The 14,890-nt window shown below is 44.7% G+C and overlaps 2 protein-coding genes across 2 annotated transcripts; one reads left to right on the forward strand and one right to left on the reverse strand.

Moving 5' to 3' along the window:
* Positions 1-2,099: 2,099 nt before the first annotated feature.
* Positions 2,100-9,822, reverse strand: LOC149348738 (uncharacterized). Its single transcript, XM_089588300.1, has 4 exons — positions 8,988-9,822; positions 6,824-7,147; positions 4,491-4,655; positions 2,100-2,882 (listed from the first exon to the last, which is right to left on the reverse strand). The coding sequence occupies exons 1-4, from the start codon at positions 9,699-9,701 to the stop codon at positions 2,400-2,402; spliced, it is 1,686 nt and encodes a 561-aa protein (XP_089444426.1). The 5' UTR covers positions 9,702-9,822; the 3' UTR covers positions 2,100-2,399.
* A 183-nt stretch (positions 9,823-10,005) lies between these two features.
* LOC149348739 (centrosomal protein 20-like) lies at positions 10,006-14,451 on the forward strand. The gene is made up of 4 exons (XM_089588301.1): positions 10,006-10,198; positions 10,518-10,718; positions 14,092-14,176; positions 14,266-14,451. The coding sequence occupies exons 1-4, from the start codon at positions 10,171-10,173 to the stop codon at positions 14,348-14,350; spliced, it is 399 nt and encodes a 132-aa protein (XP_089444427.1). The 5' UTR covers positions 10,006-10,170; the 3' UTR covers positions 14,351-14,451.
* Positions 14,452-14,890: the final 439 nt, after the last annotated feature.

Consider the following 14,890-nt stretch of genomic DNA (forward strand, 5'->3'; position numbering starts at 1 on the left):
GTAACGCAGACTTCGTGATTTCTGGGCGGCCAGCAGAGCGGCCTAGCAGCAGCCGAAAAGAAAGCTACTGCCGGCCGATGTGTTGCTAGAACCATTGGTTCTAGCAACACATCGGCCGGCGGTAGCTAGAACAGCAGTGTAGCGGTAGCAGTGTTGCTAGAACCATTGGTTCTAGCAACACTGTTTTGTCCTATGATGTCATCACGCTTGTACTTGCGAGTTTGGCCTGTGGCAGCGATACCTGTATTTTGGCTCTTGCTCTTTTCTACATTACAAGAGCTTTGTTGTCAGCATGAGCGGCATTTTTGTAATCAGGAGCTGGTATTACAAGCCAACTTCAATTTCTTCTCAGTGTCCCTTTAAAGGACCCAGGTGGTGGAAACTGTCCGGAGCCTTCCACTACGGACTCCCTGATCGCCCAAGATGCTTTGGGACGTTACACAACATAAACATAAACCAAACCAAACCTTCGTGCACTATTCTGATTAGTGGTAATGATTTATTTTGTCACTGCAAGGCAGGTGGCAGTTCAATAGCTTGTGAAAGGTTGCTCAGGAAGAGCGATCTGGGTCTTGCAAACCCACTGCGGTCGCAGCACATGCCATCTCAGGGCCAGCTCTTAACCGCTGCACCACTGTACAAGGAGTGGTATGAGGACTCTCAAGGATCTACGAAAGTAAACCAGAGGATGGCCTATTCCGCATACATGAGCATTAACCTGTTAACGCTATTGCATCACACCCTTAAGGCAGAGCTTAGGTATCTACTTCAGTTTTATTGCGCGAGCACTAAGGCTGCCACTCACAAATTTCGACGATCTTTGCCTGAAGCCCGCTTGAGCTTGAAAACTGAGCCTCGAACCAAAACTGAAGCGAAAACCGAAGTGCCAGTGCATCTAATTCGCATTTAGCTTAACCATGCTAAATCATCCATATTTCTTCTAATTTCTGAACAGCAAAACACAAATTTTTTTATTTGTCTTTAAATACACAAATGTCGAGGGTCTGTGAGCAGCACTCACTCTCAATCAGTGCAAGCTTTTCATACTACCAATGCTCAACAACTGAGAGAGAGGGGTTTATTAAGAGAGAAAGACACAGAGCTTGGCCTGAGGGATCTGGGTTGATACTTTGCACTGGGGAAAGGGAACTGGAGAGATGCAAATATATACCAGCCTAAACACAAACGTGAGCTCAGATCCGTGTGGTGCAAGGAACGAAGGATCACCTGTGTTGCTTGGAGAGCTTTCCAGCTCTCAACAAAGCTCTTCCTGGCGCTATTACGTTCATGAAACAATCGATTGAGAACCGATCTTTGAAATCAGGAATACAAGCTCGAATGTTGTACTCGAGCATTATTTTGTTTGCTTTCTTACCATAGTGGTGGCATAGTGACTTGAGCATCTGCCTTGTATGGAGGAGGTGCGGGGTTCAATCCAAAAAAGCGCTGCGTATCCGCTGCTTTTACAGAGAATACAAGGCTACCCTTGATCTGGCCGGTGCTTGGCTTCTCAGGGCTGAAATTCTTAGGAAAGTGCACACTGAACATGCTACAGGCCCGGTACTTTTTTTTTTTTTTCAAAGCTGCCATTGCACCAGTGAAAAATCGAATGAACATTTATTTGCTTCGCTTCACTCTCTGATGACTAGCAGTCAATCACTTTAGGCACGAGTACACAAGATTGTTCAACAGTCTGGCCTTAATTCTAGCTCTATAATAATTTAGAAAAACTGTTTTGGTGTCTCTCAACTCAACAGAGCCAATGAATGGTGTTTGTAAAATTCGTCCTCACAACTACTCTGGCATTACGGTTTAGGTTTATTGGGGTTCAACGTCCCAAAGCAACTCGGGCTATGAGGGACGCCGTAGTGAGGGGCTCCGGCAATATCGACCACCAGGGGTTCTTTAACGTCCACTGACATCGCGCAGTACACGGGCCTCTAGAATTTTGCCTGCATCGAAATTCGGCTGCCGTGGCTGGGATCAAACCCGCGTCTTTTGGGTCAGCAGCCGAGCGCCGTAACCACTGAGCCACCGCGGCGGGGCAACTTTGGCATTATACTATAGCTGTACTAATGACACTCATAAATATGATAAAGCCAGCTTGCTGAACATGTTTAATAAATATTTTTTTTGCAAGTGAGAAATAATCTTTAACAAAACAAGTACACAAGCATCATCTCTTTATCTGGTTCAACTACACAAAATTCATGCAAAAAAACTGCAAAATAGCTGCTGTAGAAGCACAGCTTCAAAATGGGAGCAGTGCTAATATAAAGTACATGCGCTTTGGTGGGATGAGAAAGGAACGCTGTTGCAAAATATCGCCCTTCAATTAACAATCTGCATGCTATACACTATATCATTAAAAGCACAAACCTAGCTCACTCTCCGACCGTTTAAGTTTTTTCAGGCACTTTCACACTCTCTCTTTTCTGCCACATGTCCCCACCAGCTTTGTTGTTGCTGTCTTCAACGTCCTCATCAACTTCATCCTCTTCACACGAGGCCTCATCTTCAGCAATTTCTTCACGATGCTCGGAGAGTTGCTCTTGTCGCGGCGGCTTGATCTTGGGACGTCGTGCGGATGAGTGCCTCAGTTTAGTTTCCGGCACCTCTTCAACGCGTTCACGTTGTGGTCTTCTGGGCGTGTTCCAATAGAAAGTGGCGAGGAAGTACAGAAATAACTTTCCAAAGACCATGGCCGCAAACAGGCCCAGGACGCAGATGCAGATGAGGTTGACAATGTTGTTGAGCATGCTCCACCAGGTCTGGTGCTCCGCAAAGTTGCGTGCAAACTGCCCGAGCGCGGTGCCCATGTTGGCGAGCGGGTTGAACAGGGCCTTGGACAACAGCTCGGTCAACACGAACAGCGGATTGACCTGCGACAATGGATGCACTGCATCACAGGTGCCAATCAACATCTTTTTACAGCACAGATCTCAGTGGCTCACTGGGCAAGTAAGCATCATTGTTGTTGGTACGATGCATCACGTTACCACCTCATGACGTCGCCGTCACATGGCACCACGAGGATCGTGCAACTAGTGATATCAATGGTGGTGCATAGCTGTTGGTGGACCCTCTTCATATCAGAGAACACAGCAAAGGCTTAAATCACAACAGCGCAAACAGCTGCACTGATCAAATGTAGTAATAAGAAAGCTTAATCGTAAAGGCATTTTTTGTTGCTAAACGGTAATACAGTGCATTCAGTCACAATGGGCCAAGCTTGTTCAAAACCTAGTAACGTGACTGTTTAGAAATGACTGCTCGAAATTAGTATAGTATTTACACCTTCTATTGCAGAATGACAAATGTTTGGCTACCAGACTTCACAGCCTATAACAGGTGTATGGCATACTGCTCCACCTAACTGCTAGCGCACACTGCATAGCTGTAGAGCTTATTGTTTGTTACAGATTTGCTTCATTTTTATGGAGTCACTGTTTTCGATGAGCCCTCTCCTCTCCACTCAGTATTCATAGCATAGCTCCCAATATCAAGCACAATAACAAGTTGGCCTGACTAGTTCTTTTCTGCTCTCAGAGATATTTCTTCAAAGCAACAGTTAGCACTGATAATGACTGAAAAGTTTAAATGAATGTACAAATAAACAGACAAGTTTTCTTTTAACGATAGTATCTAGGTTCGTACTATATAAAGCAGAAATGGCACAAAGCAGTTCGCTCACTTTTAAGACTGCAAAATGCTAGAAATGTGCAGAAAGTGAGTTGCCCAGCATTTCCGACCGTCACGTTTCAGGCCTGCTATAGAACTACTCATCATTAGACGTAAGCACATGCCACTCAAGAGATACTGAACCATACATTTGGAGCTGCTCTTTTAGATGTAAACAAGAGCCTGACTGCTAATATTGATAAATGCGACAAGGATTTTCGCGATAAAAGGCAGATAGCATGTTTTTTTCGCAATTTATTGACGTATTGTTGTACCTGGCGGCCGCCTGTGGAAGCTGCGACAAAACGTCATAACACCTGTGCGCCCACTGTTCCCGCAGGAGCACGACTGTCACCGCTGCTAGCGGGTTTTGTCAGTTTTGCGTCGGCAGCATCGGAGGTTGGGAGCCTTACCGCTTGGTCGACCCAAACTGCAGTGTGACATCGCGCTTCGAGTGACGCAATGTGACCGGTTGCCTGTCAGACGAGGGTGTCATGACATCACGCTCTTCACCTCGTGCCGGCCGGGAGGGCTTGGCGCGCGCTCATAGAACATCGAAAATAAAACCATCCGCTGAAAAAAATGCGAAGTGATGACTAGACTTCGGTGTAATCAGTTTCCGAGAATCTATTTTCAGTGTTTTTGTTAAATTTTAAGATTTTGCTTTGATATCTCTTTAATATCACACTTAAGAAACATGTCATGTACTACAAATAAGCACGAAATACACCATAGCAGGAAATCAGAAAACAAAGGCAATGCGCTGTGAAACTCAACAAATGGCTGCCCAGGCTAGCTGGCCTTGTTACCTGCCACACAGGGTCAATGTGGAGGCTTTCGTAGTACTTGTCACACTCGGCACTGTTCTCGCGTCCGAGGGCCCACTGCATCCAACTCGGGGTGTAGCCCGGGCGGCAGTGCTCCGGCGGAACTTCGTTTCGCAAGATGTACGCGTCTCGTCGCGCGTGCTCCACCTGTCACAAAGCAAAAAGGCAGTGTCGGTATAACTAATGTCACACATGCTCTCATCAGTCTCATTTCTCATGACCGGCAAGGTTGCACTAAAGACCCCAAAAAGGCAAGTCAGTGCTGCCTTTTATGCAAACACTATATTTGCAGCTCTCGAATTATGTGCTAGTCAATGATTGTTGATTTTGTTGAGAAAGCAACACCCTGACAGCTAAAGTGAGATCCCGGGTGGCCGCCGTAGCTACGCTGACCTTGTTTCAATTGCTCGAAATGGTCGTGACGTCACAGTGCGCGAATTTCAAACGAGGCCAATTGTACTTTGGCTAGTAACCATGCAACCAATTGAAGGGATCGTATAGTGATGCTCCAAGTAAGTGGGACTGAGTTTCGTTAATTGCTTGCTTTATTAACCAATTAGCCTAATTAACCTTTCTAGTCAGACCAGATAAATAAATAAAACCGAGTAGGAAATTGGTGGAGTTGGCGAATCGAACCAAGGTCTCCGGAGTGCGAGACGAGCATGCTAACCACTCCGCCATGCCTGCTCGATGGTTTGGAATGAACAAAGGCCCATCTAGTGAATACGGTGTCTTCGTTCACTCCCATCTTCCTCCTGCGAGGTTCAGGTGTCCACCGAGATATGCGAGACAGATACATTTCCTTTCCCCAAAGACCAATGATGGCGTTCTGTGGACTCCCTGGCAGCATTGCAAGACGCTCTGACGTTACGCTCTTAGAGGTGAAGCTTAACATCTTAACCACACATCAGTGACACAAGCAGCAACACCGCGCTTAAGGCTTTCATCTCACCACACTTTAGGTCAACGAAGTGCCCCCTGAATTTTTTATGGTCCAAGTATAGCTGCAGCCACACAGTGCCAAGAACAAGGTTAGTGGTCCACACCATCTTCAACATGTCTTACGGAAGTGAACTTTGTCTAAAACTGTGATTAGAATAGGTGAGGTGTGTAGGGTCCACAATTGCTACAGACACTGCTGTGCCTACTACTCCTAAAAACAAAGATGCCAAACTCTATGTCAAATGTAAAATAAGGCAAAAGAAAATTAATGCAAACAATGCTGAAATGAGCAGCACTCGACTCTGTGCTCTCCCGCAAGCACTACTTGCCACATAGGTCAGTTTACGCTTGTGCTCATAGCAATATTCACTACCTGCCCAGTGTGTAGCGGGCTAGCCAGAAAAGTGGTTCAAAGCCTTCTGAGGTGTCCACAGAGACCTGATGTTAGAGTAAAAGCGAGGACCGTAAGTGACTTGACAAGTACTCTGCATGAACGTTATCCTCTCTGGACACCAAATGACACAGGAAGTAAAAATTTGAGAAAAAATTTACTAAAGAAATAAGATCATCAATAAAAAGATGCTAGAAAATTCTGCACAATTCCAAAAAGAATTTTACTTCTCTAGGCTAGGCCTGCATGCTTGGAAATGCTATGGTACAAACAAAAAATAATCAACATTGAAGATATTTGCTGTTGCTGTACAAAACACAGGGAGGTGGTAGGGCACATACTAGGTCATCCCTTGAAACATTAACACCCAAGGCAATAACAGAGGTTCTCGGTGGTTTCAGGTTTAATAAAGCCGATAGGCACTGGACATGCTGAAAGGAAGAATCAGGAGAATATTTGCAGACTGGTGGCCAAAAATGAATAAAGAGATAAGCCAGGAAGAGATGGAAACTACCACAACGGTGTCAGAAAAAAAAAAATGCTGTCATTTGAGGAGTAATGTCTATGGGCCAGCCGACAAAAGGCACTGCCCAAGTCCAAAGGGCAAACTGTTAAACATCTATCAGTGCATATACATCCACATGACACGAAACATAGTAATTTCCAGTTGTATAACTTTGCTTTTGCTCGCTGCATTTGTAGTTTCCAGCCTGTGTTAATCATGCTCTTGGTAGACATGTGAGAGGCGTTTAAATTTATTTAGATGCATTGATAACTGAATAGATGATAAATGACCAAACAAACACAAAAAAAGAAAATGAACAAATGATTAAATCAATGAGTGAATGACAACAAACAAATGAATGTACCAATGAATAAATGAATAGGGGTGGTGTGCTGTGCAAGGTTTGATGTCCCAAAGCTACACATGGACCAGAATGAAGGGCTCTGGACTAATTAATAGCTGAATGAAATGCATCACCTGGTAGCAGAGAGCCCAGTGCCAAACGAAGCTAAGCACCAGGAAGTAGAAGGCACTCATCAGGATGATAACCTTCCATGGGCGGCCCCAAATGAACCCGATGAGTAGCACGCCCAGAAGACCGCAGAGTGGGACCGCAAACCGCACGTCTACAGGCCCCATGGTATGGCCCCAAGCCTGAGCCAGGCGCCCCAGAAGGGCATTGGCGCCATGGGGCAATTCGTCCGGGGTCACCACTGAGCTGGACAAGATTGTCGACAGCTTCTGCTCCAGCTGCGATGACTTTGATCCGGCATTTGTGGCGAGTTTCTCCAGTGTTGCCACCTGTCGGTGAGAAATGTAACACATCCGATCACAATCTATATTGTGATTGTATTACCTAACTGTGTCGCCACCTGTTGGTGAGAGATGTAACACATCCAATCACAATCCATAATGCGATTGTATTACCTAACTGTGTTGCCACCTGTTGGTGAGAGGTGTAACACATCCAATCACAATCTATAAATTACCTAACTGTGTCGCCACCTATTGGTGAGAGACTCAGCAACCAGTGTGAAAGAATTTCTGAAGAGAGTGCAAAATCACCATCCAGGTTGACTGTCTTCCCCAATTACTGTACACTGCCAATCACGGGTCAACTAGAAATAAAAGTTCATCCGAAAATTTTTCGCAGACACTGCTTGGTCGCGCAAGAGAGAAAGAACTCCATGACTGCTGTAATATCAGTTTCCGGGTATACTGCCTCTGCCATAAATATGTCACCCAGCTGCAAAATTTTTGCAGTGCAGCTGCTAATGACTCATTTGCCAACTCAGCGATGCCAGTTGTGATGGTGTTACCAGATCATGTGACTCATACAATGCTTCTGTGTGGTTCTCAGAATCACGACGTCATCACTAACGTGACCTTGCTGATGCCTCTTATTGGTTCTCATGCATGCATTCTCGGTAGCCACACTCAATGTCTGGCCCCTTGGTGTACATACTAAAGACATCTGCCATGACCGTGTACAGTATTTGCCGAAAGTAACCGCGCCACAGATTTTGCTTCTCGGTTCAGGAGTACTTATGCCACTCCTCAGCCTCTAAATCTCTTAAAGGTAAAAAGAACACATGTCCCCGCCATTCAGGGCCTTTTGGTCATTAGGGCTGCTTTAAGGGCTTCACTATACGAGTGAGAAACAAAACACACAGCCTGTTTATTTTTGCAGAGATAGCACCAAAACACACACTTCTGACTTATGCCAATCCAAAATACGGACAGACCTGAACGAGCCACTGGAGATTAAGCAATTCCAATACTGCTGAGGAGCTCAAAGAGAAAAAAAACTGATTGGCAGGAGCGGTGATTTAGCTGCGTCCTGGGAGGTCGCCACCCCTACTAATCTCTTCAGAATCAACGGGAGAGAAGTGTGCAACGGAGTTGGACAAACGGACTAATTATCGGTGTTGCCTACTTCTCTCCTACTGCTTTAGCCCAGAATTTAATAGGACTCCTGAGTTACACGCCCACATGATTCCTTCCCCATTCTATTCTCTGTGGTTTTAGTGTCCATATCCAAAAAAACCAAGGGATTTGGCACTAACGTCAAAACAAGCAATAACAGCTTGTATATGGTGACGGACGGGTGCTACTATAAAATAGTATTTAAAAATAGTAAGCACTATTTTAATATCAAGAAACACATGACTGGAGTCTCATGAACAGCGACTGGTACACCCGAGTGAACTCAAGGCACTCTGCACACCTTTACGATGCAAACAAGGAATTGACACTGCAAACAGCTGTCTGATGGCGCTATTTAGCAGTAACCAAGTCAGTTGTCACAATGCATAACTCATTTGGCCTCGCGTATCGAGAATATACCACGGTTTCCGACCATACTGATAAGTCGAGGAAGTCAACACTCGATACTTTCAATATACCAAAAGTTAGAACCTGGCGTGTTTCAATCAACGAGGGACCAATTTACTACAGACCTTTACTAAAGCCTCCCAAAGCTGTTCTCACTGATCATTGCTAAAAAGCAAGAGCATCTCCTTACAGCTATGACAGAACTGTTCACTGCGGGACGGACAAAAAAGGATACGCCCTTAACGACTAACCACTTAAATCACCACGGACGCCGTCCTCCGCTGACGCAAGCAGAGACCACACTCACATCGTCCGAGGAGAGGAGGATCTCGAACTTGACGTTCGACGGCATCTCGTCGCCGCCGAACTTGGCGCTGTAGATGACGTTCAGCGCCAGGCGTCTGAGGTATATAAACTCTCGATCGTGCGCGCCGTCCACGAGCACTTGGCTCAGCCGCAGCTGCTTAACTTGCTCGGCGCACTTCTTGGATTCGCGCCGCAGCGCCTTGCAGTCGCAATCGCAGCGCTGGTTACCGCGACTCGGCGCTGGGACATCATCCTTGGTCGCAGTCTCGCCATCGACTACACTCGCTTCGGTTTCGTCTCGTTCGTCTTCGACGGGATAACGGCTGAACTTCCTGCTCTCGGTCGCCGATCGAGCCCTGATCTCGCTGTAGATCTGCGCTCGGGTCTCGGGAGACGTCGTGTCCTCTGAGATGGGTTCGGACGGCGGAGCGCCGGAGCTCTTCTTCAACTTGGACTGGTGGTGTTGCTGCCGTTGCTGCTGCAGTTGTTCCTGCGCTCGCTTATTGCGTGCCTCGCTGGCGGTTCCCAGCATGTCGTGCGGGTTAACCCAGCCCTCGGTGTCCCCGAGAATGACGCGCATTCGAGATGTATCTCCATTGCCGAAACGACTCCTGTAGAAATCGTCGACGTCGGAGGCCTCGGGTTCCGACTGACTCCGCGTGATCGCGCACAAGGACAGTAGGAGGACACTAACGCAACACAACCTCGACTGCATCGTTGTTCGTAAAGGCACGAAGTTGATAATGCACGAGAGCTCAGCTGGCCCACAGCACGCGAAACTTAACACCACGCCATTCGTGTTGTGGGGCTGTTTACATTACTCAAGTAGGCGAGTGCGGTAATGGCAGTCGATGCCGAGCGACAAGGCCGTAGCTTCAAAACTTTTTCTAAACAAACTTTTTACATAAAAAAACAAATATTTAGTGGTATTTTGACAATTTTTGTAAAATTTTATTGCTTTAACATTCGAACGCTTGCTTAAATTATGAACTCTTGAACTACAAAAATCTCAATTAGGGTGTTTGTGGATAGTCGGCTCACTGTTTTGATTTTAAAGGGCGCTCGTTCAAAGTTGAAAGGTTCAAGAAAAAGCACTCTGTAGCTGGTTTCATTGTTATGGTTGCACGTTCTTGCTTGGACGGCTGCCCAACTGCCTACCAGCGTTTTTTAAACGATGCACGATAATGAATTCTGATACGGATCTGAAAGCAGGTCTGTATTTTTTTTCCGTTCGGGTTAATCGGGTGCGCAAATTATTGATTGCTGCGTCCTTGAAAATTGAGCTGAAATAGTTTCAGATATGAAGTTGACGCTTTTTGAGTTCACTTTCAGAGGACACTCGAAGGACAGAACACGAGTGCGGCATCTGACATGTGCGCTTCTGTTCGATCCTTCGATCGCATCTAAGAAGCGCGAATTATATGCATGCATTCATTCACTCGCTGGTTAATAGTACTTTGAGCTGGGGGAAGCAGTATGCTTTAACCCCTGATCTGTACGACCCTGCTTAAACCCATTCTTTTTCTTGCAGCCTTGACAGAAATCTTGGAAAATAACGGCGTATTGTCCTCACTGCGTGCCAACTTGCGATCTGAAATCCTGAAGGCTGTGGAGGAACCAGTGCGAGACGCGCCCCCCAAACTGCCGGAACAGAACTGCCTCATTAATGAGCTCGTACTGGAGTACCTCGTTTTCAACAACTACAAACGAACCGCTTCCATGCTGGGAGCAGGTAAGGATGTGCTGGTTTCGCTTTTGTTGCCAAAGCAACACTACGCGAGTCGCCGAGCCATTTCGCGGAGCTGATCAAAGGCCATACTGCGCATGCGCGAAGAGCAATGACGTCACACGGCGCACAGTTGGCGCGCCGCCACCGTCGCTGCGCGTGACTCACGAGGTGCCGCCGCCGCGCTCGCCAGTTGCGCATGCGCAGTAGCGGCGCATAGCTAGCGTGCCAGGGCCGCCCCCGCTGCCGCGCGCTCTCCATTGCCTCTCCCTCTCTCTCCTCGTTGCTTTTTGCTTGCTTACGAAACCATATGTGAATGTAAATTGGGTTTAACGCCCTGAAATGACACAGGGACTACGAGGGACGCCGTAGTGGAGGGCTTTGGATTAATTTAGGCCACCTAGGGTTCTTCAACGTGCCATGACATCACACGGATGCCTATTAATTCCGATGGAGGCGAAACGGGGCTGCCAAGGCCCGAGTTTGAGCCCGGTACTAGCGCAGTAGCCAAGCGCCCTAACCACTGAGCCACTGGATTTTTACTTTATTAATCTAAACTTAGAACGAATACTGGATATGGAATGAAAGAATGCAGCGTACTATGCCAATCTAAACTTAGAACGAATACTGGATATGGAATGAAAGAATGCAGCGTACTATGCCACATTTGGATGTGGCAGCTGCTTTTTTTAATATCCAACTCTTTTTGTGTCATCATAGATATACGCCAGTGTTTGATGTTAGCAGATAACGCTATTGTGCTTCCAAACTGGCTAAGTGGGTTTATGGGGTGCTAAGAATCTATGCTTATAATTGCAGCTGGTGTAGGAATCATTGTGAAATTGTTGAAAAGAGTGGTAAAATTTGAGTGCATCATAGATAGACAGCAACGCCAACTGAAACAGAAAAACAGGCATATTCAGCATGCTGACGTGAAGTTATTAAATCTGTAACTTTCATTTGATACTGAAGGTTTTACTGTATTTAGATTGTACTGAGCAATTCACACATGTAATCATTTTGAGCATAACTGAACTTGAGCTGACGAGCCGAAATAGAACACTGGCATTCATGGTCTCTGTAGAATTGACGTGCTTGTGTGGGAATGTGCTTCAAACTGCCCGGGTTCAGAGTTAAGCAGCTAACAATTCTTTTATTTTGTTCATGCATGCTGCAGACCCTTGCAGATGTGGATACATGAACTGCATAAATGGCTCGCTTGTAGCATTTCATCTTTTTTTCCACCATGCATCAACGCACATCCTTTCATTTACTGCATATTAATTTTTAGACCTACCATTCTGCTATGCCTGTCTAAGGCATTGATCATGCTTTGCAATTCATTCCCTGAGTGATTTAAAAAGGCAATGTCATCAGGGAATTGCAGATTACTGTCTAAGTCATTGATCATGCTGTGCAATTCATTCCCTCAGTGACTTAAAAAGGCAATGTCATCAGAGAATACAGATTACTGAAGTATTGTCGCCCTTTGTCGCATATATGCAATTTGATCCTAAGTTCGGGTGTCTTTCCTGATAAACTGAAAATTGCAAGAGTATCCGTTGTTCATAAAGGAGGTGATAAATGTAGCCTTAATAACTACAGACCTATCTCTGTCTTGCCAATCTTTTCTAAGATAATAGAACAAGTTATAAATACACGCCTTCTAAACTACTTCCAGCACAACGACGTCATAGTAGAACAACAGTATGGATTCCAAAAATCTAAGTCAACGGAGACGGCCCTTCTATACATTAAAGATCGAATAATAGATAACTTTGAGCATAAATTGTACACAGTAGGATTGTTTCTTGATTTCAAAAAAGCATTCGACTCTATCAAACATGAAATCTTACTGCAAAAGTTACCCAACTACGGAATTAGGGGTGTTGCTCTCGACTTAATTAAGAGTTACCTGTCAAACAGATTTCAGTACACAGCGGTAGGCAAAGTGCAGTCAGATATTGGTGTTATCGCATATGGGATACCACAAGGGTCTATACTTGGTCCATTATTGTTTCTGTTATATATTAATGATATTGTAAATATTCCACTAACCCCGCAAATTATCCTATATGCTGATGACACTAACGCCTTTTTTTCTGGTACGAATATTGTAGATATTGAGAGGCAGGCGAATGTCTGGCTGTGTAACCTATCGGTGTGGCTTGACGTAAATAAACTAGCCCTAAACACGAACAAAACAAAATATATTGTATTTCGACCAAAAAATAAATGTATGTCAGACATTCTTCTGCGCTTCGGCAATGAGCAAATTGAACGCGTTGCATCACATAAATTTCTAGGTGTAATCTTTCAGGAACACCTAAACTGGTCTACACATGTCTCAAAAGTTCGAACAGATATATCAAGAACGATTGGGCTCACCTATAAACTAAAGGATTTGCTACCGCCATGGTTAAAAAAGCAATTGTATTATGCTCTAATACACTCCCGTCTGCACTACTGTCTTCTTGTATGGGGTACGACCACAAAAACAAATTTAGAGAACCTACATGTACTACAAAAACATTTTCTGCGCCAAATAGAAAATGTCCCACGCCGAACTCATTCAGCACCGTTATTCCAAAAACACCGAATCCTGACTATCACAAACATCCTATGTAAAAAACTAGCACTAGCTATATACACTCAAATCAAACAGAATGCATCATCGTTCACTGAGAAATATCTTCATAAAGAACACATGTACAATCTCCGGCATACCATTTATAACAGAGACAGGATTCGTACAAACTACGGAACACAAAAGTTAACATATCAGATTCCTGACTTCTTGAATAAGCACGCCATGGTTATGAATATCATTACTGACAGTTCTTCAGCTCTAGCCTTTAAAAGAAACATTAACACATTTTTTTTGAGCACACAATTTTGACTATTTCCTTTTTTTTTTCTGGGTTCCAAGTAGACACCAGATGGTTTTTGTTGTGAATGTTTTATTGTTCCCGCTTGTTTATTTTCTCTGCCTATTACTGCATGCGATTTATTTTGGCTGTTTGTTTCCTCGCAGTATGACTTAGCCCTGTATGCTGTGCTGTATTAATGTGTTCCTTTTATGTTATTTGAAACTTTGTTTAACGATCTGATTGTACCTGCTGTTGAGTGATGTGTTTGGGAAGGGGGGAAGGGGGCCGACACTGAGTCAGGCATTAATTTGCCTTTATGTCTGCCTCCTAGGCACCTATTACTGCTGCCTGAATAAAATGACTTTGACTTTAATCCCCAACTATTCCCGATCCGGGCCTCTGAATACCTCCTGTAAACAGGTGGTGAATGGCACTGACGAAATCGTGTCTCCCTTTATTGTTTATTGTCTTAATTGAATGCTGTCCCTCGTATTTTTCACTCATCACAGAGAGCGGATACCAGCAAAGCCATGTTGGGCGTGCATTCTTGGAGAAAGAGCTTCAAATTACTATGTCAGAGGAGGCCTCTCAGCTGTAAGCTTCTGCATGTACTTCTGAGCTCCAAGTCGCAAATGTCAGTGTGCTTGTCCTTTCTTTTTAATCTGTGCTTTTTTTTTTCCCAGGCCACTGCTATATTCCATTTTAGAGACCCTTCGTAGCAGCGGAAAACGTGCGACCTCGTCAAAGAGTAAAAAAAGGACAGCCTGAGATGTCATCGTTGAAGTTACGTCTCAAGTAAAGCATCATGAAGCTAGTCTTGTTGCTGTAATTTTTTTTCAAGTTTTAAATAAATTTGTCATGACTTGTGATTGTTTGCCTGAAAACACTGTTCCTTCTGTAGTAGGTGAAGCCTGTGAACTGATGATAGCGATAAAAACTAATGGCCAGGAATAACAGCTTCTCGTTTTTGTGAAATTATATATATATATATATATATATATATATATATATATATATATATATATATATATATATATATATATATATATATATATATATATATATATATATATATTGTGAGCACTTTGTTCGCCTCCATCGTCGTCACTTCTCTGGCTGCGACTACATTCTCTTTCACCGGAAAATTGCCATCGTCGTCGCTTGGGGCTGGGCTGTTCGCTTGGAACACTAGAAGAACGGAAGATTGGGCGAGTTGGTGTTCCATGGCGAAAGTACATATAAACAGCGCTAAACGACAGGACGAGAAGAGGAGTAGACAAACATCAGCGCCGTGTTTGTCTACTCCTC

This window comes from Amblyomma mixtum, chromosome 4 (assembly GCF_055824585.1).
Source record: "Amblyomma mixtum isolate Tamu chromosome 4, ASM5582458v1, whole genome shotgun sequence".
NCBI classification, from domain to species: domain Eukaryota; kingdom Metazoa; phylum Arthropoda; class Arachnida; order Ixodida; family Ixodidae; genus Amblyomma; species Amblyomma mixtum.

Coding starts and splice junctions, on each gene's coding strand:
- LOC149348739 (XM_089588301.1), top strand. CDS start 10,171: ATGAATTCTGATACGGATCTGAAAGCAG. Junction 10,199..10,517: donor TGATACGGATCTGAAAGCAG/GTCTGTATTTTT, acceptor TTTTTCTTGCAG/CCTTGACAGAAATCTTGGAA. Junction 14,177..14,265: donor TCAGAGGAGGCCTCTCAGCT/GTAAGCTTCTGC, acceptor TTTTTTTCCCAG/GCCACTGCTATATTCCATTT.
- LOC149348738 (XM_089588300.1), bottom strand. CDS start 9,701: ATGCAGTCGAGGTTGTGTTGCGTTAGTGTCCTCCTACTGTCCTTGTGC. Junction 4,656..6,823: donor ACTGGGCTCTCTGCTACCAG/GTGATGCATTTC, acceptor GCTTTGTGACAG/GTGGAGCACGCGCGACGAGA. Junction 2,883..4,490: donor ACATTGACCCTGTGTGGCAG/GTAACAAGGCCA, acceptor CCATTGTCGCAG/GTCAATCCGCTGTTCGTGTT.